Source organism: Theobroma cacao, chromosome 7 (assembly GCF_053813885.1).
Source record: "Theobroma cacao isolate CCN51 chromosome 7, ASM5381388v1, whole genome shotgun sequence".
NCBI lineage: Eukaryota > Viridiplantae > Streptophyta > Magnoliopsida > Malvales > Malvaceae > Theobroma > Theobroma cacao.
This window is the reverse complement of record NC_142645.1, coordinates 6,342,386-6,367,710: the sequence shown is the minus strand read 5'-3', so window position 1 is coordinate 6,367,710 and position 25,325 is coordinate 6,342,386. Positions and strand designations below refer to the sequence as shown.

At 32.6% G+C, this 25,325-nt stretch overlaps 3 protein-coding genes and 1 pseudogene across 3 annotated transcripts in view; all 4 read right to left on the bottom strand.

The window, feature by feature from the left end:
- Positions 1 to 25,325, bottom strand: part of LOC108662734 (putative disease resistance protein At1g50180) — a 48,258-nt gene that overhangs the window by 3,902 nt on the left and 19,031 nt on the right. The gene's annotated exons all lie outside the window — the stretch shown is intronic.
- On the bottom strand, positions 1,795 to 10,326 carry LOC148761558 (putative disease resistance protein At1g50180; annotated as a pseudogene).
- On the bottom strand, positions 11,737 to 17,461 carry LOC148761557 (putative disease resistance protein At1g50180). Its single transcript, XM_088808449.1, has 5 exons — positions 16,365 to 17,461; positions 13,291 to 15,175; positions 12,584 to 12,648; positions 12,263 to 12,314; positions 11,737 to 11,835 (listed from the first exon to the last, which is right to left on the bottom strand). The coding sequence occupies exons 1-2, from the start codon at positions 17,395 to 17,397 to the stop codon at positions 13,311 to 13,313; spliced, it is 2,898 nt and encodes a 965-aa protein (XP_088664575.1). The 5' UTR covers positions 17,398 to 17,461; the 3' UTR covers positions 11,737 to 11,835; positions 12,263 to 12,314; positions 12,584 to 12,648; positions 13,291 to 13,310.
- Positions 21,247 to 24,498, bottom strand: LOC148761556 (putative disease resistance protein At1g50180). The gene is made up of 2 exons (XM_088808383.1): positions 23,436 to 24,498; positions 21,247 to 23,123 (listed from the first exon to the last, which is right to left on the bottom strand). Exons 1-2 carry the CDS (start codon positions 24,466 to 24,468, stop codon positions 21,262 to 21,264), a joined length of 2,895 nt encoding a protein of 964 aa, XP_088664509.1. The 5' UTR covers positions 24,469 to 24,498; the 3' UTR covers positions 21,247 to 21,261.

Here is a 25,325-nt window from a genome sequence, read left to right as displayed (position 1 = left end):
AATCCTTTGTCTTTCCGAAAAAAAAATCTCAATCCTTTGTTTGCCATAGCAAAGAAAAATGAAGCAAAAAAACACATATGAAGATAGTTTTAAAGATTATTCACAAATATGAATCACTCGATAAAAAAATGAGAGGTTATTAATTAAAACATAAACCAAATCCATAGAGGTCTCAACTATCAAGACAACAACACACTAATCCCATGTCAACAAGACAACTTTACATACATCTCCAACTTTTACAATATCTGACACCGAATATTTAGAGACAATTCCACAATTTGAAGAGCATAAACATATGCCCCTGGCCTCTTCACCTGAAAAAGAATGGAAGCAGATGAAATGCTGTTTAAGATCCCAATGAAACTTTGATTTGATTATTAATGTAGCAAGTTAGAATTCATTCAGATAAAAAGGCAGTCTCAGCAAGAAAAAACACTGCAAAAGAAAGAGAACCTAGTACAAGAGCAAAAAGATATCAATAAGATTATGTATAGGAGATCAACAAATTTATCTCAAGGCCTAAGGCATTAAAATTCTGTATGGATAACAAAAAGACATGATTTAGTTTGATCTCTATTGCCAATTACTTATATTGTATTACTGTACATAAACTTGCAAAGCTAACCATGAGTGAAGATACAAATTTAGCTTCCAAAAATGCAAAGCAAAATTGAAATGCAGCAACAATCTATCATGTTTTAACAAGCTAGGCTAGTTGGAAATGGGTTCCATTTTGCCTTACCTTGATGATGCAGTTTCAGAATGAATTGATGGCCACAACACCCCATTTTCTCCTGTGAAAAAGAAGTCAGTTTCACTGTTTTGTTTGCATCGCTCTAGTCTGTTTTTTTTTTTTTTCAGGAAAGATGGATTCAATTGACTCTTTCATGATAAAATTAGATGCATTTACGTTAAATCAAATGTTAAAATGCATTATGTCACTCTTACTCGCAAAAAGAAACTTATAAAATGAGTATAAACAACACTTTGACGTAATGCAAATATGATTTATGCATTATTATTTAATAACATTGAGAATATGAACATACTCATCACACTCGACCATTTGAGTCTATATATCCTTTGTTTAAAGAGCTGAGTTCAAATCTTTTTCTTCCCTCCAAAAAAAAAAAAAAACCCATCAAAATGCTGTTGCCTTCTAAATTTAAATAATAGAGTCTTACTCTTAATTGCATGAAAAGCAGAATGGAATGCATTTTACTTTCTTTGGTGTCCTTTAACAATCTATTCAGAATTTAAGACAATAGCAACGATGCCACCTGATAAAGCAATAAGCCTCGAAAAAAAAAAAACAACATGACAAATATTTAGAGATCTTTGTACCTGAAAAAAAAACCAGAATTAATGCCATATAGATGACTTTCTAGAGCTCCTTGAAGGGATAGTTTGGCATGTAAAAATTGAGAATTGAGAGAGAATGTCATATTTTTATCAGAAAAATAAAGAAAATGATGGAATGTAGAATGAAATTTACAATTCTATCCGGGGGAACAAAAATATACTCTGATTTTGCCCATCCAAAAATATAATAACAACAATAAATATTAAAAGTTAAATTATTTGTTTAAGATTAACCTCCTAGGCCAATCGTCTATGTACTTAAATCTTAAGTTAAGATTTTTATTGAAAAACAAATTATCAATTTCATACATTTTTGTATCTAAGTGACATTAAAAATAGGATTTGTATATGCAAAACAGTTGCAATTCTAGAGTACTAGCAACTTCTAAAACAGAGATTATATAGTTACCTAACAAAGATAATAATTCCTCATCCACAATTTTCAAATACAATTGAAGGAATATGTTGGACTTTGTAAAAATCATCTCCTCCTTCCACCAGTTTATCCTTGAATGCCTTTGGCATCCATCCATCCAATCTCCAATTTCCAGAGGGTTGTAATGAACCTCAATCCATCCGGAAGCATATTCAGGTTTTTGCATTTATAAATCTTCAAATGGCATAGAGCAGGCATGGCTTCTTCATCCACCTTCCACTCCAAATTGTGAAGCTGATAAATGCCTAGAAAATCAAGTTTCACAAAACTTTGTGCAGAGCAAGCCATTTCCTTTCCAGTGAAAGCATCCTTAAAGACTTTGAGAATCCTTAAGTTAGGTAGCTTTCCTAGTGTTGGCATTGGATCTTCAACAAGGTTGCATTTACCCAAGCATATATAAGCAATATTTGAAGATAAGTGATGATACTCTGGTAACTTCCCTATCTTTACAACTATCCTCAACTCATAAATATTAGCACAGTCGGAAAGGAGGTGTGTCACAAGTATTGGATTTGTTCTTTCGTCACTCCAAATACCCAAGGACCGAAGAACATTATTATTCCCGAGTATACGGGGATTCTCACCCAAATCTTCAAAATCTTCAATACAGAACTGTATGCAAGTCTCTAAGATTCATCATGTTGTGAAGATCTCCAATGTAACGTCCCTCTCATTCAGAAGAAAGGGGGGGGCCGACCAAGAAGAGAAAGGAAGAAAGGAGAGAGAAGAAGAAAAGTCAACCGGCAGAAACAGAGAAGGAAAAAGACAAAAGAGAAGAGAGAAGAAAGAAGAAAAAGAAGAAAAAGGGGGGGTCGGCCAAAAAAGGGGAAAAGAGTGAAAAAAGAAGAAAGAAAGAGAAAAAAAAAAGGGGGGACCCGAGTGAGAGAAAAGAAAAAAGAAAGAAAAGGAAAGAGGGAGCAACGACGTCTCGGGGAGAAAAAGGAGAGGGAGGAAAGAAGAAAAAGAAAAAGAAGAAGAAGGAGAGAAGGAGCAGCAGCAGGGGAGAAGAAGGAGAGGGAAGAAAGAAGAAAAAGAAGAATAAGGAGAGAAGGAGCAGCGACAGAGGAGAAGAAAAGAAAAAAAAAAGAGAGAAATAAGAAAAAGAAGAAGAAGAGAGAATAGCTAAGTACACGCGTAAAAAAAAAACGAAGTAACGTCCCGCTATTCTAAGGTGAATGGGTGTTAAATTTTAAAATTATGTCACTATAACATAACATATATGTTACATTTAGTAGTTGACAAAATTGTAGACAATATGAGTTGGTAAAAAGCCTTAGATTGTTTATGTTTGTGACAAAAATTTTAAATTCGTTTTTTTATAATATATAAATATATATATCTACATATTTTTTAAATACGAGGAAACAAACCTTTGACTGGCTTTCACTTCAAAATCATACCTTATAAGTTTGTGTGATATTTAGGCTAATAGCCTTTGTTTGATTCATAGAAGTTAATGATAAATTATTTATTTCAATTAGCATGTTGGTTTGGTAAATATAACATCTTTTGAGATAAAATATGCACAACATTGATTTGTGATTATATTGTTTACAAACTATAATGTTTTGCTAATGCATTAAATTGCAATGATTTTATTTTAACGTGATTGAGATACTCTGGGTAGGACCTATTACCACATCTGGTCAAGTGTGATCTTTGTGCACAAAGTAAAAATTATCGATTATCGATATTTGATTGTAAAAGGGAGACCTGAAGCCCCGATTTATATTTGGTGGCGTAGATAGTTCCCACGAGTAGGTAAAGGGGGACTTGAAACTCCAATTTATATTTGGTGACATGGGTAATTTTCACGAGTAGGTAAAGGGAGACCTAAAGCACCGATTTATATTTGGTGGCGTAGGTAGTTCCCACGAGTAGGTGATGATGTTTGAGAGAGTAAGCCTAAGGACTATAGTAAACCTACCCGAGGACGATACTCACTTGTAGATTTTTATTTCACCATGCATGGCATTAATACTTGAATTTTATTTATTTATTTAATGACAAGTGAAATTTACTTATTCATTAGTAATCAATTAATTCTCCCTTTTATATTTAAGAATTTTTATTTTTTACTTGTTATTGAATTTAATGTTGACTGGATGTCAAGGTTGAAAATTTTTCTAGTATCCTAGATACAACTGTTTTCATACATGTTTACTTAGAAATTATTATTTTTAAGAATTGCAATGTATAAAAACAAAATCTCTCAGTTTTATTAAATGTATTTTCTACGCTTACTCTTGAGTTTATCAACATTCCACCTTTATGTTTGTTTCCCTTCTTCACCTGCTCACGGGGTCGATAATGATCACTGAGTCTATGATACTCACAACCCTCTTATTTTTCCTTTTTGCAGATAGAGATCAATCTAACGTGTAACCATCGGTGCATACGATTCACCGCAAAGTAGGTAAAGGTATCTTCTAACCCTGCTCCAAGTCGCTTTGCTGTTTAGGGTTGTGTCGGAACAAAATTTGCTAGATGTTGAAAAATTTTAATTCATAAACGTGAATTGTTATTATTTTGAATGAAGTAGATAGTAATTTAATTTTTATATATTCGCTTACGCACGTAATTATATCTATTTAATGAATCTAGCGAAAGTTTTAAATGAGGCTTGTTCGGGACTTAATGAAAATTCTTTGGAAGTCTCGGACGCCGGTAGCGACCAAGGAGGGGGTCGTTACATCCAAAATAACAATTCCTCATGTTGAAGTTCACAAGTGTTAAAAGATACAACTTCAACTTGGTCTTATGGCCTGCTTCGGGAGATATAAATGTCTTAATTGTTTCATCCTCCATATTACATTAGGAACATAAATAGGTCTACCACAGATTCCTTTTACGTAACTATCAACTCTTAGATCCAAGGTTTGCAACCACCTTAAGTTGCCTAGAGATGCTGGCAATTTAAGTTATAGAAACATAAACCTTTTAAACACAAGAATCTCAAGTGGATTAAATTACCTATATCACTGGGTAAGTTAAATCCCGCTTCTGAAAATCTTCCTTCAAAATTTAGGACTCTGAGCAATTTGAAACTGTTAAACATGTATGTCCAAGATCTCCACAACATATATTTTAGCCAAAGTGCGTAGATCAAGCAAATTGGGTTCCACGCTTCCTTTTTATGTTCAAAAAGGTAATTTGCCATCATTAACATCTTTGGGTTTGTAAGCGCTTTAGTTTGCTTGGGCGTGAACTCAAACAAAAATGAAAATGATCTAAGATGGGGACTTTTAATGCATTGGACTTGAGGAAATACATGTGCGGCAACTCTACGGACTACACGAATTGTACATGAGGAAATATCCTTACCAAATTGATCTCCACTTGAGTGATCAACGATGCAGAGAACGTTTTCTTCTTTTGCCTTTGACAAGCAAAGATCCCTCATGAGATCATGCATGCGACATGTTTGGATTTTCGATAATGCATCTCTTTCTCCAACTTGAATCATACATCTTTCTGTTAGTTCAATTAGGTAATATTCTGCCACATCTTCTACAATTTTTCCTCCGTTTCTTTCGTTTTGATTTGATAAAACAATACCTTCTGCAACCCATAATTGAATCAATTTTTTTGTAGATATCTCATAATCTTCTGAAAAATGACTTAAATAAAGGAAACATGATCTTAAATAGGGTGGCAAATCGTCATAACTTAATTCTAACATCTCCTCAATCCCTTGGCCTTTACCTCTCTTCAGGTATGACTTGACATTTTCAGAGACCGTTTGCCATTCATTTAATGGATTCTTTCTAGCCAAAACTCCTCCCAACACAATGATGGCCAAGGGCAACGCTGCACAATGTCTAACCATGTCTTTTCCTAACTCTTCCACTTTCACATCAACTTTATTTTCTGTAAAGTAACGAAAAATCAATAATTGTAACACCAAATTAGGAATCAAAAAATTGTATATAAATGATGGGACTATTATTGCTAATCCAAATAACTTTTTTCATGTTTATGAATTTTTTATTTATATTTGATGCACTGATAATATATAATTTCTATATATTATGATTTAATCAGAAAATATCACATCATTAATAAACAAAGATAAAAACTTATAGAACATAAAAAATAAATATTAATAATTAATCATAAAAAGAATAAAATGGTTTTAGAATCTCTCTCCCATACTTCTCTCCCTCTTCCTTGTTCTTCATCTGTAGACATCCAAATTATTTTTTTTACGCAAATTAATTCTCCACTATCAACGAGAAATTGAGAATTTCTTTGTGGAAAAAAAATTTTAAGTTGCAATTTGAAATTATTGTTTGATTGAAGTATTGATTCAAGTTAATTAATTCTTCCAATAAAATCCAAAAAGCCCTCTCAAAACACTTTGAAAAGATACTTTGGTCTCTCTTGTTTCAAAATGATGTTTTTAGTCCCTTAGTTATTAACGCAGTTAGTCAATGGTTAAAAAAATTATAACCAATACTACATAAATATTTTAGAACACAAATACCTTTTTTTAAAAAAAAAATCGCTTATGTTCCCTGCCTTTTTTAAAAAAACTACTCATGTTTTCTCCCAAAATTTAATAAAATTTATTTTGATATTAATAAAATTCAAAATTTGACAAAGAAGAAAAAAATTAAAAACTTCATAAAATTCTAGAACAGGATTTGTGAATGTGGTAATTTGGAAAAAGCTTAAAACTTCATAAAATTCTAGAATAGGATTTGTGAATGTGATAATTTGTCTCACTTTGATATATACTTAATAAAATTCAATATTTGATTGAGAAAAAATAAAATTAAAATCTTTTATATATAGTAATCAAAGTCAAAAATCTTTTCATGTCACCCTAAACCCTAGTATCAAAAAACAAAATTTGGGCCAAATTATTTCAATAAAATTAGTAATCACAAGTAAAAAATTAATCTCGACCTGACACCATCAAATTTGAGATATCCCTCATTGAACAAATGATTTACTTTTTAATGAAAAGAAATTCTCGAAAGGTTGAAAAAATAAAGAGTTTGATGGTAATAGACTTTTCCTCAAAAAAAAAGTTTACAGTTTTAAGGCAAATATGGCTTCAAATTTCGAGGCCTTCAATTAAAAATGTTTTAGGTTTTTTTTATTAAGGTTTATTTTATTAAGGTCTTCAAGGGATCGATGAGCAGATTTTTTTCAAAAGAAAATATCTTTAATTAAAAAAATATAAAAGGTATTTATGTCTTAAAATATTGATGTAATATTAGGTCTAATTTTTTTAACTGTTGACTAATGATATAAACAATCAAGAGACTAAAAACATCATTTTGAAATAAGAGAGATTAAAGTGTCATTTTGAAGTGTTTGAGGGAACTTTTTGAATTTTGCCCTAATTCTTCCACGGTCAACAAGCAAGCTTGAGAATTCCTTTTCTAACAAAGCAGAACGAGATTAACTTGACAAAGGCCAAGATCGAAAGACTTTTGGGTAGATAAAGCTAAGAACAGATGTGATGGCAATGAAGCAATTGTCCAGGAAGTCAATAGAAATAAAGTTTTTTGTCCACAAGAAGGCAAGGCGAGATTAATTTTGATAAATAAGAAGAAGGAAAGTTTCTTTATATCTAAACTTCAAATAAAAATAATAATTCAATCAGATTTCAAGCTTCAATTTTTTTCTTTAATTATCATATTACTCTTGAAGTTGCAAAATTTTGCTTCTTAATGAATAAATAAGGGAAAAGAAGGAGTTAAAGAGACATAAAAAATTATATTTATCTTTATTTATTAATATTTTATTTTAAATTCTTAATTTTAAATTTAATTAATGATACATTGTCAATGCATCAATTATAAATTCATTTTCTTCAACTTTAATTATTCGAATGCCGCTCCAACTTAATTTAAATAATTGGAATGGTAAGAGAAGAGGTGTCTATAGGAGCAGTGTCCAGCCCAACCCATGAACATCTTTATGCTCAGATAAAATTTGTAACTATTATTCAATATATAATATAATATATACATACCTGTAGAATCTCCGTCAGGAAATGCGATTTTCTGAAACAATTTCCAACTGTTTTCTTCATTTAAACACTCCAATTCATGCAAGTAACTTCTTCCGTCTGCATGTGAAGCCACCTCTTTGTTGTGACAAGTGAGCAAAGTCTTGCTACCTGTCTCCCTCATTGGGAAGGCAGGTTTTATACTATCCCAAGCCTGAATGCTCCAAAGATCGTCAAGTACCACCAAACATTTGTTATCCTTCAAAAAGTTAAACAACATCTCTGCCAAATCTTCCTCTCTCTTCCGCCTGGCCTAGTCCTTATCCATAATCTTAAGACTACATAGCATGTCTCCCCAAACTGTTCTTCTTCGGCACTGCTGAGAGACGTACACCCAAGCCAAGTGATTAAAATGACCTCTAACCTGGCTATGATGGTATACAATTTTAGCAAGAGCGGTCTTCCCCAGACCACCCATTCCACATATGGAAACAACTTGATATCTCTTTTCGGCCTCATCAATAATGACTGAGACCAATTCCTCAACTTTATCACTGAACCCAACAATATTATCTTCAACAACATGAGGAAAAGACCGCCTCAGCTCCTGCTTTTCATAGGAAGAACTTGATCCTTCTCCATCCCTTAATTCCTTTATGCCATACGTCTGTAAGCGTTGCGTCAAGTCAGTGATTTTGGTTATGATTTCCTCTATCTCTGACCTGATTTTGCGGAGCATCCATCCTTCTTTCAAGATGCAAGCAGATCTTTTGAGGACATTTGAAAAACCTCCTTTCCTTTTGGACCCAATCCTCAGAGCAAACGTCTCCACAACATCCTCAGCATCATAAGCAAGATCTCTGATTTCAGCAACCCAAAGACGTACCCTTTCACTCTCACCTCGTCTTGCATCTGCATCTAATAACAAGCTTTGCATCCATTGCAGCTCCCTTTGCAAACGATCAACTTGCTCCTCCACTCCCCATAGGGATGTTGCCTCTTGAGTTAGAAGCTCGCCAATCCTTATGACAGCAGAAGACACAGCAGACCAAGCCAGGTAAATCCTGAAAAATCTTTATTTGGTACGTTTTGATAGCACTGGTTTACAAGTTCTCTCCCTCTACCTCTCAAGTTGTAGGAGTAAAATTGTTTGTGATGAATAAAGACTTAGTGTGAACAGCTGGCTTCACTTTCAGCCAAAATTAAGGTAGCTTTGCTGGTGCCAATGGACAATTTGGGTCTACACGTTGATTGCTTTTTCTTTTTTAATTTCTATTTAGGCATGGTTAAGGTTTGGAAACTTATATTAAGTGAGAAAATATTAAATAATTCGAAATATATTCGTTAATTTGTGTCAAATTTTTAAATTTGGAGGTTATATTATTTATACATAGTTTCATTATTTTTATATTTTCCACTTTCAAATGTAAACAATTTAACACATTTTAAATAAAATAAGATATAAATCCTTTTCATTTTAAATATTTGTCTTATTATTTCAAAATATTTTTAAAAAATTCACTCTCACAAAATTGGAAACATTTTTCCAAAATCGTCCTTAATTGAAATATGAATTACGAACTTGACCAATTTTAGTTTTTATTAGGTTTAAAAAATATAAGTTGTAAAATAAAAAATCAAAAGTGAATATTTAATATAAAATGAGAAAAATATTAGGGAATAGAGGGAATAGAGAGTACAGAAGTGAATAACGTATGAAAGTGGGGATAGGGCCACGGTCTAAAGCTACTGTCAAGTGTGAAAAGATTAATCTTGATTGAATTTAACATAGAGATTGTGGAAGACTAAGAAACCATCACCAATCTGAATTTAATTGAAAAAGAAAGACTTGGAAGGGATGTTTTAAGCATTTTTTTTCGTTTACTTTTCTGTTTGTTATATAAATTATTTTATATTTAGAATTATGTTTCATAATCTATCAGCTTCAAATTTATCATTTTTATTTTTTTTATGTGTCAAATTTAAACAATTTAAAAACTGAAAATATTACAACTTTGAAAATAATAGCAAATCAATCATGAATCATGTCAACAACAATTCACACTGTAGAAGAAAGTACAACACAATTTCACATCTTCAACTTTACAATATGTGACACCAAATATTTAGACAATTATTCCATAGTGTTGGAACAACTATATTTGGTCCCTTCATGAAGAGCAAGAGCAGAGGAAGAAATGCCAATGGCTTCTTTTCCTGAAAAGGAAAAAGTAATTATATATGTCAAATTCGGTGAAAGTTCCCAATGAAACTTGATTATTAATATAGCATGTTAGAATTCAGGTAAAAGTCAATGAAAGAGAACCCAATACAGGGAAAATGAAATATTTATGCTTAGGGCCTAAGGCATTAATATTTAGGATAACAAAAAGACTTGATTTACTTTGATCTCTCTTGCCTCTTAATTATATTGTATCAAGTGTACATGGACTTGCAAAGATAGCCCTTATCAAGATGCAAATTTAGCTTCCAAAACTCAATTTATAAAGCAAAAGATTATCAAATACAAGCAAAGTTGAAATGCAATAGCTGCAGTCATGTTTAAGAAAACTAGTTGGAAATTGTTTCCATCTTACCTGATTAGGGAATAGAGGAAAAGTAAAAGGAGTTAAGAGTACAAAAGTGAATAACGTGTGAAAAGTGGGGATTGGGCCACAGACACACAGAGTATTCATGAATGGAGGAAAGTTGGGAGAAAGATAAGTAAAAAATTCGAAATAAGAGTCATTGCACAGAGATTCGGAGATAGTACCGGAAGACTGAGAAACCATCACCAGTCTTTACTTTATTGAAAAACAAACACTTGGAAAATGAGTGGAAGAAACAAATATTATTCAAGAAAGACTTTGAAAATGAGTGGAAGACTGACCACAACTCATATTTACGATAATTTTGAACATTACAACATATGAAGTCACTTTGCAGAACAATGAGGATTTAGTAGAGTCAAAAAAACCAAATTCATATACACAGATCTCAACTATAACTACACCTTTGAGAAAATAGTAATGATAGCAAGTTATTGATCATATAAAGAGAGTTAAAGTTAGAATTTAGATAAAAAGACGGTCCTACCTACTGAATACTGTAAATTAAGGAGAGCATGACAGAGGACAGAAAGATATCAAGATTCTGTAGAGGAGAACAATGACTTCATGCTCAAGTAAAGGCCTACGGCATTAATATGACCAAAAAAATAAAGCATGATTGCATTGATATGTTGCCTTTTATTTTCACCTATATTATCTTCATAAACTTCGGAAGCAAGCAATGATCTCTTCGATGGATATTTGTTAAATATTTGAATAAAATAAATTTAAAATTAATTTTCATGTATATTATTAATAAAAATTTAATTTAATTTATAAAAAAAAATCAAAACATAATTTTTTAATTTTACTTAATCAGGTGAAGTATTGCAAGTTATTTGATTTCAAGATACTCGTTATCATCCCTAGGTGAAAAGGCAGATTCTATACTTTCCCAAGCCTCTATGCTTCAATGTTAAACTTTATAAGGTGGTCAGAGAATATTTTATGAATAATTATGCATTAATCACTAAATCAAATGCAATTCAATGCTCATTGTGATTGAGTATAAACTTTATAACTGTTAATAATTATATAAGTTACATAATAATAAAAAAATTGAAAAATAATACAAAGATTTCAAATTCGGCCCAATGCTAGTGGCCCTATCAATTAACAGTGTTAAGTCAGTCCTAATTCTCAATCCTTTGCCTTTCCCAAAAAAAAAAATCTCAATCCTTTGTTTGCTATAGCATAGAAAAATGAAAAAAAAAACACATATGAAGATAATTTTGAAGATAATTCACAAATATGAGTCAATTGATAAAAAAATGAGAGGTTATTAATTATAACATAAACCAAATCCATAGAGGTCTCAACTATCAAGACAACAACACACTAATCTCATGTCAACAAGACAACTTTACATACATCTCCAACTTTTACAATATCTGACACCGAATATTTAGAGACAATTCCACAAGTTGAAGAGCAGAAACATATGCCCCGGGCTTCTTCATCTGAAAAAGAATGGAAGCAGATGAAATGCTGTTTAAGATCCCAATGAAACTTTGATTTGATTATTAATGTAGCAAGTTAGAATTCATTCAGATAAAAGGCAGTCTCAGCAAGAAAAAACAATTCAAACGAAAGAGAACCTAGTACAAAAGCAAAAAAATATCAATAAGATTGTGCATAGGAGAACAACTGATTTATCTCAAGGCCTAAGGCATTAAAATTCTGTATAGATAACAAAAAGACATGATTTACTTTGATCTCTATTGCCTATTACATATATTGTATTACTGTCCATAAAATTGTAAAGCTAACCATGAGTGAAGATACAAATTTAGCTTCCAACAATGCAAAGTAAAATTAAAATGCAGCCACTATCTATCATGTTATAACAAGCAAGGCTAGCTGGAAATGGGTTCCATTTTGCCTTACCTTGATGATGCTATATCCGAATGAATTGATGGCCACAACACCCCATTTTCTCCTATGAAAAAGAAGTCAGTTTCACTGTTTTGTTTGCATCGCTCTAGTATGTTTTTTTCTTCCCAAAACAGCTAAATTCAATCCAACTCTTTCATGATAAAAATACATGCATTTACATTAAATCAAATGTTAAAATGCATTATGTCACTCTTACTCACAAAAAAAAAACTTATAAAATGAGATTATAATAGTATAAAAAACACTTTGACGTAATGCAAATATGATTTATGTATTATTATTTAATTTCATTCAGAATATGAACATACTCACCGTAATTGAACATTTGAGTGCATGTATCTTTTGTTTAAAGAGCTGAATTCAAATCTCCTTCTCCCCTAAAAAAAAAACTCATCAAAATGCTGTTGCTTTCTAAATTTAAATAACAGAGTCCTACTCTTAAGTGCATGAAAAGCAGAATGGAATGCATTTGACTTTCTTTGGTGTCCATTAACAATCTATTCAGAATTTAAGACAATGGCAACTATGTCACCTGATAAAGCAATAAGCCTTGAAAAAAAAACAAGAACATGACAAATCTTTAGAGATCTTTGTACCCAAAAAAAAAAGACTCCAGAATTAATGCCATATAGTTGACTTTCTTGAGCTCCTTGAAAGGATAGTTTAGCATGTAAGAATTGAGAATTGAGATAGAATGTCATATTTTTATCAGCAAAATAAAGGACATGATGGAATGTAGAATGAAATTTACAATTCTATCCGGCGGAAGAAAAATACACTCTGATTTTGCCCATCCAAAAATATAATAATAACAGTAAATATTAATTATTAGTTTAAGATTAACCTCCCAGGCCAATCGCCTGTGTACTTAAATCTCAAGTTAAGATTTTTATTGAAAAACAAAATATCAATTTCACGCATTTTTTTAGCTAAATGACACTAAGAATAGGGTTTGTATATGCAAAACAGTTGTAATTCTAGAGTACTAGTAATCTCTGAAACAGAGATTATATAGTTACCTGACAAAGATAATAATTCTTCATCCACAACTTTGGAATATGATAGAAGGAATATGTTGGACTTTGTAGAAATCATCTCCTCCTTCGACCAGTTCATCCTTGAATACCTTTGGCATCCATCCAATCTCCAATTTCCGGAGGGTTGTAATGAACCTCAATCCATCCGGAAGCATCTTCAGGTTTTTGCATTCATAAATCCCCAAATGGCGTAGAGCAAGCATGGCTCCTTCATCCACCTTCCACTCCTCCAAATTGTGAAGCCGGTAAATGCCTAGAAATTCAAGTTTCACAAAACTTTGTGCAGAGCAAGCCATTTCCTTTCCACTGAAAGCATCGTTATCGACTTTGAGAATCCTTAAGTTAGGTAGCTTTCCTAGTGTTGGCATTGGATCTTCAACAAGGTTGCAGATACACAAGTATATAAAAGCTATATTTGAAGAGAAGTGATGATACTCTGGTAACTTCCCTATCTTTACAATTATCCATAACTCATAAATATTAGCACAGCCGGAAAGGAGATGTGTCACATGTCTTAGATCTGTTCTTTCATCACTCCAAATAGTTAAGGAGCGAAGAATGTTATTGTTGCCGAGTATAGGGGGATTCTCACCCAAATCCTCAAATCCTTCAATACAGAACGACCCAACTGTCTGCAAGTCTCTAAGATTCATCATTTTGAGAAGATCTTCAACATAACAATTTCTCGTGTTGAAGTTCACAAGTGTTAAAAGATTTTTCAAAGTACACAACTTCAACTTGGTCTTACGGTCACAATGCTTCGGGAGATATAAATGTCTTAATTGTTTCATCCTCCATATTACATTAGGTACATAAATAGGTCTACCAGGGATTGCGTTTAGACCTACATAACTATCAACTCTTAGATCCAAGGTTTGCAAGCACCTTAAGTTGCCTAGAGATGCTGGCAACTTTAAGTTATGGAAACATAAATTTTTTAAACACAAAAATCTCAAGTGGATTAGATTACCTATATCACAAGGTAAGCTGAATCCAGCATCACAAGCCACTCCTTCAAAGTGTAGGACTCTGAGCAATTTGAAATTGTTGAACATGTATGTCCAAAATCTCCACAACATATATTTTAACCGAAGTACGTAGATCAAGCGAATTGGGTTCCACACTTCCTTTCCATGTTCAATAAGGTAATTTGCCATCATTAACATCTTTGGGTTTGTAAGCGCTTTAGTATCCTTTTCCGTGATGTCAAACAAAAACAAAAATGATCTAAGATGGGGACTTTTAATGCATTGGACTTGAGGAAATACATGTGCGGCAACTCTACGGACTCCACGAATTGTAGATGAGAAAAAATCCTTGCCAAATTGATTTCCACTTGAGTGATCAATGATGCAGAGAAAGTTTTCTTCTTTTGCCTTTGACAAGCAGAGATCTCTCATGAGATCATGCATGCGACATGTTTGGATTTTCGATAATGCATCTCTTTCTCCAACTTGAATCATACATCTTTCTGCTAGTTCAATTAGATAATATTCTGCCACATCTTCTACAATTTTCCCTCCATTTCCTTCATTTTGATTTGATAAAACAATACCTTCTGCAACCCATAATTGAATCAATCTTTCTGCAGCTATCTCATAGTCTTCTGGAAAATGACTTAAATAAAGGAAACATGATCTTAAATAGGGTGGCAAATCGTCATAACTTAATTTTAACACATCCTCAATCCCTTGGCCTTTACCTCTCTTCAAGTATGACTTGACATTCTCAGAGACCGTTTGCCATTCATTTAATGAATTCTTTCTAGCCAAAACTCCTCCCAACACAATGATGGCTAACGGCAACCCTGCACAATGTCTAACCATGTCCTTTCCTAACTCTTCCACTTTCACATCAACTTTATTTTCTGTAAAGTAACGAAAAATCAGTAATTGTAACACCAAATTAGGAATAAAAAAATTGTATATAATGATGGGACTATTATTGCTAATCTAAATAATTTTTTTTATGTTTATGAATTTTTTTATTTATATTTGATGCACTAAAAACATATAATTTCTATATACTATCATTTAATTAGAAAATATCACATTATTAATAAACAAAGATAAAAACTTATAGAGAGTTAAAAAAAATATTAATAATTAATCATAAAAAGAATAAAATGTTTTTAGAATCTCTTTCCCATACTTCTCTCCCTCTTCCTTGTTCTTCATCTATAGACATCCAAATTAATTTTTTCTTTCACGCAAATTAATTATCCACTATCAACAAGAAATTGAGAAGTTCTTTGTGGGCAAAAAATTTAAGTTGCAATTTGAAATTATTGTTTGATTGAAGTATTGATTCAAGTTATAATTAATTCTTCCGATAAAAACCAGAAAACCCCCTCAAAATATTTATAAAAGACACTCTGATCCTTCTTGTTACAAAATGATATTTTTGATCCCTTAATTATTAACACTGTTAGTCAATGGTTAAAAAAAAATTGTAACCAATACTACATAAATATTTTAGAACACAAATACTTTAAAAAAAAAACTACTCATAGTCTCTACGTTTTTAAAAAAAAACTACTCATGTTTCCTTCTAAAATTTAATAAAATTTATTTTGATATTAATAAAATTCAATTGTCCAGGAAGTCAAGAGAAATAAAGTTTTTTGTCCACAAGAAGGCAAGGCGAGATTATTTTTGATAAATGAGAAGATGGAAAGTTTCTTTATATCTAAACTTCAAATGAAAATAATAATTCAATTAGATTTCAAACTTCAATTTTTTTCTTTAATTATCATATTACTCTTGAAATTAATGAATAAATAAGGGAAGAGAAGGAGGAGTAAGAGAGACATAAAAAATTATATTTATCTTTATGTATTTTTTTAAAAAATTATTAATATTTAATTTTAAATTTAGTTAATGATACATTGTTAATGCATCAATTATAAATTCATTTTTTTCAACCTTAATTATTCGAATGCCACTTCAACTTAATTTAATTAATTGGAATGGTAAGAGTAGAGGTGTCTAGGAGCATCTTTATGCTCAGATAAAATTTATAACTATTATTCAAAATATAATATACTATATATATACCTGTAGAATCTCTGTCAGGGAATGCGATTTTCTGAAACAATTTCCAACTGTTTTCTTCATTTAAACACTCCAATTCATACAAGTAATTTCTTCTGTCTGCATGTGAAGCCACCTCTTTGTTGCGAGAAGTGAGCAAAAACTTGCTACTTGTCTCCCTCATTGGGAAGGCAGGTTTTATACTATCCCAAGCCTGAATGCTCCAAAGATCGTCAAGTACCACCAAACATCTTTCATCCTTCAAAAAGGTGAACAACATCTCTGCTAAATCTTCCTCTCTCTTCCACCTGGCCTGGTCCTTATCCATAATCTTAAGACTACATAGCATGTCTTCCCAAACTGTTCTTCTTCGGCAGTGCTGAGAGACGTACACCCAAGCCAAGTGATTAAAATGACCTCTAACCGGGCTATGATGGTATACCATTTTAGCAAGAGTGGTCTTCCCCAGACCACCCATTCCACATATGGAAACAACTTGGTATCTCTTTTCGGCCTCGTCAATAATGACTGAGACCAATTCCTCAACTTTATCACTGAACCCAACAATATTATCTTCAACAACATGAGGAAAAGACCGCCTCAGCTCCTGCTTTTCATAGGAAGAACTCGATCCTTCTCCATCCCTTAATTCCTTTATGCCATACGTCTGTAAGCGTTGCGTCAAGTCAGTGATTTTGGTTATGATTTCCTCTATCTGTGACCTGATTCTGTGGAGCATCCATCCTTCTTTCAAGATGCAAGCAGATCTTTTGAGGACATTTGAGAAACCTCCTTTCCTTTTGGACCCAATCCTCAGAGCAAAAGTCTCCACAACATCCTCAGCATCATAAGCAAGATCTCTGATTTCAGCAACCCAAAGACGTACCCTTTCACTCTCACCTCGTCTTGCATCTGCATCCAATAAGAAGCTTTGCATCCATTGTAGCTCCCTTTGCAAACGATCAACTTGCTCCTCCACTCCCCATAGGGATGTGGCCTCTTGAGTTAGAAGCTCGCCAATCCTTACGACAGCAGAAGACACAGCAGACCAAGCCATGTAAATCCTGAAAAATCTTTATTTTGTACGTTTTGATAGCACTGGCTATGAGTTCTCTCCCTCTCCCTCTACCTCTCAAGTTGCAGGAGTAAAATTGTTTGTGATGAATAAAGACTTAGTGTGAACAATTGGCTTCACTTTCAGCCAAAATTAAGGTAGCTTTGTTGGTGCCAATGGACAATTTGGGTCTACACGTTGATTGCTTTTTCTTTTTTAATTTCTATTTAGGCATGGTTAAGGTTTGGAAAATTATATTAAATGAGAAAATATTAAATAATTCGAAATATATTCGTTAATTTGTGTCAAATTTTTAAATTTGGAGGTTATATTATTTATACATAGTTTCATTATTTTTATATTTTCCATTTTCAAATTTAAACAATTTAACACATTTTAAATAAAATAATATATAAATCCTTTTGATTTTAAATATTTGTCTTATTATTTCAAAATATTTTTAAAAATTTCACTCTCACAAAATTGGAAACATTTTTCCAAAGTCGTCCTTAATTGAAATATGAAATACGAACTTGACCAATTTTAGTTTTATTAGGTTTAAAAAATATAACTTGTAAAATAAAAAATAAAAAGTGAATATTTAATATAAAATGAGAAAAATATTAGGGAATAGAGAGTACAGAACTGAATAACGTATGAAAGTGGGGATAGGGCCACAGTCTATCGCTACTGTTAAGTGTGAAAAGATTAATCTTGATTGAATTTAACATAGAGATAGTAGAAGACTAACAAACCATCAGCAATCTTAATTTAATGAAAAAGAAAGACTTGGAAATGAGTGGAGGCAAGACTTGGAAAAGATGTTTTAAGCATCTTTTATTTAATTTAACACATTTTAACTAAAATCATACATAAATCTTTTCAATTTATATTTAAAGTCGATATTATCATTTCAAAATATTTTAAAAAATATTTAATCTTACAAAATTGAAAACATTTTTCCAAAGTCGTCCTTAATGGAAATATGAACTTGTCCACTTTAGCTTGTATTACACTTAAAAAATATAAGCTGCAAAATAAAAAATAAAGAGTGAATATTTAATGTAAAATGGGAAAAATATTAGCGAATAGAGGAAAAGAAAAAGGGCAGCCGACGGAGTACAAAAGTAAAAAACGTGTGAAAGTAGAGAATGGGAAAAGAATGACTTGGAAATTTTGAATCTATTTTTGAATAAAAATATATATTTATTATTTAATTATATATTTGTTATAAATATATGTTTAGATCATGTCAGACAGTCGAATTGACAGTAATCCAGACAAACCAAACAGCTTAACAGACCCACACACAGGACAATATTTAATTTAAAATGAAGAAAAACTTATCAGGGAACAGAGGACAAGAAAAAGAAGATAGAACACAAAAGTCAATAACGTGTGAAAGTGAGGATTGGACCATAGAGAGTATTCATAAACGGAGAAAAGTAGGGGGAAAGAGAAGCAAAAAAATTCCAAAATAGAGTCATAGTTGTAGGTAGATTCGGAGATAGTGGAAGACTAAGAAAACCATGACCAGTGTTTTTCATGGTAGTTTCGTTATTTATCATATTCAAAATAAAGGTGTGGCATTCAATTCTCCAAGAATTTCACAATCTATTTCATAGTGAAATTAACATCCCCAAATATAAATGTAACTCCAAATATTATTTTCAAGCAATGAAAATGAAAACTGAAAATACAACTATTGAATATAAATGTAGCAAACCCAACTTTACATTAAAAAACTCAAAATATTACAACTTTTAAAATAATAGCAAACGATCATGTCAACAACAATCCACATAGTAGAAGATAGTACAAGACAATTTCACATCTCCAACTTTACATATATCTGACACCAATATTTAGACAATTATTCCATAGCGTTGGAACAACTATACTTGGTCCCCCCATGAAGAGAAGAGGAAGAAATGCCAATGACTTCTTTTCCTGAAAAGGAAAAGTTTAATATGTCATGGTAAGTAGTTCAAATTCTGTGAAAGATCCTAATGGAACTTGATTTGGTTATTAGTATAGCATCCTAGAATTCAGATAAAAAAGTCGGTTCTACAAGAAAAATAATGCAAGTGAATGAGAACCAAATGCAGGGGGAAAAAGAAATATTTATGCTCAAGGCCTAAGGAATCAATATAGCTGTCAGTCTTTGTTCGAGAAAGTTACTTGGAAATAGCTTCCATCTTGCCTTACCTTGTTGATGCGTCCCAATCCAAATAGACCAGAGCTTCATTTTTCTCCTGAAAAACGAGAAATATGTCAGTTTCACAATCTATTTACACTAAATATTTGCATCTGCTAATGGAAACATTATCTCTAGCTTTTCCAAATTCTAAAAACAGAGTCCTCAATTGTCAATTGAATGAAAAGAAATTGAGGAATATATTTAGGCTTACGTTGGTGTCCTAACAATCAAGTCACCTGCTAACACAATGAGGCTTAATTAACATAACAAATAAGAAACAGCCTTCAACATGATAATCTAAAAAGGTCTTTATAGCAAGAAAGAAAAAAGCATGATAGAATTCATTCAGACAAAAAGGCAGTCTCAGCAAGAAAAACAACGCAAATGAAAGAGAACCCAGTCCAGTCCAAGGGAAAAATGATATCAAGATTCTGCATAGGAGAACAACTGATTCATCTCAAGGCCTGAGGCAGTAAACTTCTGTCTAGATATCAAAAAGACATGACTTACATTTTGATATCTCTTGGCTATTTCTTATATTGTATTATTGTACATAAACTTGTAAAGCTAACCATGATCAAGATGCAAATTTAGTTTCCAAAACTCATTTTTAAAGGAAAATTTGTCAAAATGCAAATGAAAATTGAAATGCAGCAGCTGTCATTCATGTTTTAACAAGGCTAGTTGGAAATGGATTCCATTCTGCTTTACCTTGTTGATGCATTATCCGAATGAACCGATGGCCACAACATCCCTGTTTTATGCATTCAACTTTGATCTCTCTATTGTTCTTTATTTTTTCCTTGGAAGGATGGATTTGAATTCAACTTTTTAAAGACAAAGATACATGTAATTTTCAAAAAAAAAAAATTGATAAAGTTACATGTTCTTATTTTTGCATCACAAAACTCTAGCTAATTCAATTAAAATGAATGCAACATTAATTATATAATTACATAGAAGAAGCAATTCCAAGAATGAGACTATATTAGTATAAAAAATCAAGCACTTGGACATAGTGTAAATGTGATTTGTGCATTATTATTTAATTTCATTGAGAATTTGAACCTACCCATCACATCTGAGCAATTGACTCAATTGTAGGTGCATATTTCCTCTTTTTAAAAAGTTGAGTTCAAATCTGCTTTCCCCTCTCAGACAAAAAAGAAAAAAAAGAAACTCCTCGTCAAAGTGTCTAGGACCTTATTGACAAAGTTATCTTGCCTTCTAAATTCAAATAACAGAGTCCTCTACTCTCAATTGCATGAAAAGCATAAAAGGAATGCATTTAGCCTTTCTTGAATGTCCTTGAACAATCTATTCAGAATTTAAGACAGAGACAAGTATGTGTCACCTGATAAAGCAATAAGCCTTGAAAAAATAAAAACAGAGCATGACAAATCTTAGAGATCTTAGTATCAAAACAAAAAATGTCATTAAAAGGTGAATCATTAGTTTAAGATTAACCTCATAGGCCAATTACCTATATATGTACTTAATCTTATGTTAAGATTTTTACTGAAAAACAAAGTATCAATTTCACACATTTTTTTGTAGCTAAATGACATTGAAAAAAGGATTTGTATGTGCAAAACAGTTGTAGTTCTAGAGAACAAGCAAGTTTTGAAACAACGAATACAAAGTTACCTGACAAGGACAATAATTCCTCATCCACAATTTTCAAATATGATAGAAGGAATATGTTGGACTTTGTAGAAATCTTCTCCTCCTTCCACCACTTTATCCTTGAATGCCTTTGGCATCCATCCAATCTTCAATTTCAGGAGAGTTGTAATGTACCTCAATCCATTCGGAAGCATCTTCAGGTTCTTGCATTCATAAATCTCCAAATGGCGTAGAGCAGGCATGGCTCCTTCATCCACCTTCCACTCCTCCAAATCTTGAAGCCGACAAATGCTTAAAAAATCAAGTTTCACAAAACTTTGTGCAGAGCAAGCCATTTCCTTTCCAGTGAAAGCATCTCTATGGACTTTGAGAATCCTTAAGTTAGGTAGCCTTCCTAGTGTTTGCATAGGATCTTCCTCGAGCTTGCACCGATACAAAAATATGTAAGCGATATTTGAAGAGAAGTGATGGTACTCTGGTAATTTCCCTATCTCTACAAATAAATCCAACTCATTAATATTAGCACAGCCGGAGAGGAGATGGGTCACATGTCTTGGATCTGTTATTTCATCACTCCTAATACTTAAGGACCGAAGAATGTTATTATTCCCTAGTATATGGGGATTCTCACCCAAATCCTCAAAATCTTCAATACAGAACGATCCAAATATCTGCAACTTTCTAAGATTCATCATGTTGCGAAGATCCCCAACATAACAATTCTTCGTGTTGAAGTGAACAAGCGTTAAAAGGTTTCTCAAAGTACACAACTTCAACTTGGTCTTACGGTCACAATGCTGTGGAAGATAAAGATGTCTTAATTGTTTCATCCTCCATATTACATTAGGTACATGAATAGGTCCACCAACGTCTCCATTTAGATATACAATTCTTTTAACTCTTAGATCCAAGGTTTGCAAGCACCTTAAGCTGCCTAGAGATGCTGGCAACTTTGGCATAATGAAACTTAAATCCTTTAAACACAAGAATCTCAAGTGGATTAGATTACCTATATCACAGGGTAACTTGATTCCCGCGTCATAAACTCTTCCTTCAAAATATAGGACTCTGAGAAATTTGAAATTGTTGAACATGTATGTCCAAAATCTCCACAATATATATTTTGTCCAAAGTATGAAGATACGGGAAAGTGGGTCTAGATTCTCACTATGTTCTAGAATGTAATTTACCCTCTTTATCATCTTTGGGTCTGTAAGCGCTTTAGTTTGATTGTTCCGAACTTCAAAGAAGAACAAAAATGATCTAAGATGGGGATTTTTAATGCATTGGACTTGAGGAAATACATGTGCAGCAACTCTACGGACTCCACGAATTGTGGACGAGGAAATATCTTCTTGAAATTGATTTCCACTTGAGTGATCAATGATGCAGAGAAAGTTTTCTTGTTTTGCCTTTAACAAGCAGAGATCCCTCATGAGATCATGCACGTGCAATGTTTTGATCTTCAATAATGCATCTCTTTCTCCAACTTGAATCATGCACCTTTCTGCTAGCTCAATTAAGTAATTTTCTGCCACATCTTCTACAATTTCTTCTCCATTTCCTTTATTTTGATTTGATAAAACAATACCTTCTGCAATCCACAATTGAATCAATCTTTCTGCAGATATCTCGCAATCTTCTGGAAAATGACTTAAATAAAGGAAACATGATCTTAAATAGGGTGGCAAATCGTCATAGCTTAATTCTAGTACATCCTCAACCCCTTGGCCTTTGCCTCTCTTCAAGTATGACTTGACATTTTTAGACACCAGTTGCCATTCATTTAATGAATTCTTTGTAGCCAAAATTCCTCCCAACACAACGATGGCTAAAGGCATCCCTCCACAATGTCTAACCATATTCTTTCCTAACTCTTCCATTTTTGCATCAACTTCATTTCCTGTAAAGTAACTAGAAAATTTAATAATTGCAACACCAAATTAGGAATCAGATAATTATATATAGATGGTGAGACTATTTTTGCTAATCTAAATAGTTTTTGTTCACGTTCATGGATTTCTTTTTGACATTAATAATTATATGACTACCGCTTCACTTAGTTTATATGGTTGACATGGTGGGAGCTAGATGTGTTCACTAGCGGGTATCCAGCCTGGGCCAAACACCTTAATACTCAAGGTAAAATAACTATAATTTCAATAAGGATATAAATATAAATATAAATATAAATATATATATATATATTGTATACCTGAAGAATCTCTGTCAGGAAATGCAATTTTCTGAAACAATTTCCAACTGTTTTCTTCATTTAAACAGTCCAATTCATGCAGGTAACTTGTTCTATCTGCATGTGAAGCCACCTCTTTGTTGCGAGAAGTGAGCAAAAACTTGCTACTTGTCTCACTTTTTGGGAACGCAGGTTTTATCCTATCCCAATCCTGAATGCCCCAAAGATCGTCGAGTACCACCAAACATTTGTTATCCTTCAAGAAGTTAAACAACATCTCTGCTAAATCTTCCTCTCTCTTCCTCTTGGCCTGGTCCTTATCCATAATCTTAAGACCACAGAGAATGTCTTCCCAAACTTTTCCCCTTTGGCAATGCTGAGAGACATATACCCAAACCAAGTGATTAAAATGACCTCTAACCTGGCTGTGATGGTAGATCTTTTTAGCAAGAGTAGTCTTTCCCAGACCACCCATTCCACATATGCAAACAACTTGGTAATTCCTTCCTGCCTCATCAATAATGACCGAGACCAATTCCTTAATTTTATCATTGAATCCAACAATATTATCTTCAATATCATGAGGAAAAGATCGCCTCGACTCTAGTTTTTCATAGGAAGAACTTGAACCTTCTCCATCCCTTAATTCCTTTATCCCATACGTCTGTAGGCGTCGCGTCAAGTCAGTGATTTTGGTTATGATTTCTTCTATCTCAGACCTGATCCTGTGGAGCATCCATTCTTCATTCAAGATGCAAACAGATCTTTTGACGGCATTTGAAAAACCTCCTTTCCTCTTGGACCCGATCCTCAGAGCAAAAGTCTCGACGACATCCTCAGCATCATATGCAAGATCTCTGATTTCAGAGACCCAAAGACGCACGCTTTCACTCTCACCTCGTCTAGCATCTGCATCTATTAAAAAGCTTTGCATCCATTTGAGCTCCGTTTGCAAACGATCAACTTGCTCCTCCACTCCCCATAGGGATGTTGCCTCTTGAGTTAGAAGCTCACCAATCCTTAGGATAACAGAAGACACATCAGACCAAGCCATGTAAATCCTGCAAAAACAGTTTTTTGGTATGTTTGGTATGTTTGGAAATATGTACCACTTCAGCTTTTATTGGACTAGAAAAATATAAGTTGTAACATAAAAAATAAAAAAGTGAATATTTAATTTAAAATGAGAAAGAGTACAAAAGTGCACAACGTGTGAAAAGTGGGGATTGGGCCACAGAGAGAGAGAGAGCATTCATAAATGGAGGAAAGTTGGAAGAAAGAGGAGTAAAAAATCCAAAATAAGAGTCATTGCATAGAGGCTCGGGGAAACCATCACCACTCTTACTTTATTGGAAAACAACCACTTGGAAAATGAGTGTAAGAAACATATATTACTCAAGAAAGACTTTGAAAATGAGTGGAAGACTGACCCCAATTCATATTTATGATAATTTTAACAGAACAATGAGGATTTAGTAGAGCCAAAATACAGCTAATTATATGTAACTATAACTGCTAATTATATGTAACTCCAAATATTGATTTCAAGCATTGGAAATAAAAACTGAAAAATACAGCATATTGAATATAAATGTAGCAAACCCGACTTTACAATAAAAAATGAAAATATTACAACTTTGAAAAGAATAGCAAACCAATCATGTCAACAACAATCCACACAATAGAAGATAGTACAAGACAATTTCACATCTCCAACTTTACAATATCTGACACCGAATATTTAGACATTTATTCCATAGTGTTGAAACAACTACATTTGGTCCCCTCATGAAGAGCATAGGAAGAAATGCCAATGGCTTCTTTTTCTGAAAAGGAAATTTAATTATGTCATGGTAAGTAATTATGTTATGGAGAATCTCTCTCAGGAAATATAATATTTTGAAACAATTT

Excerpts from the sequence above, each read along its gene's own strand:
- LOC148761557 (XM_088808449.1), bottom strand. The coding sequence starts at position 17,397 with ATGGCTTGGTCTGCTGTGTCTTCTGCTGTCGTAAGGATTGGCGAGCTT. Across the intron at positions 15,176-16,364 it reads CCCTGACAGAGATTCTACAG|AAAATAAAGTTGATGTGAAA; the intron begins GTATATATATAG and ends GTTACTTTACAG.
- LOC148761556 (XM_088808383.1), bottom strand. The coding sequence starts at position 24,468 with ATGGCTTGGTCTGATGTGTCTTCTGTTATCCTAAGGATTGGTGAGCTT. Across the intron at positions 23,124-23,435 it reads TCCTGACAGAGATTCTTCAG|GAAATGAAGTTGATGCAAAA; the intron begins GTATACAATATA and ends GTTACTTTACAG.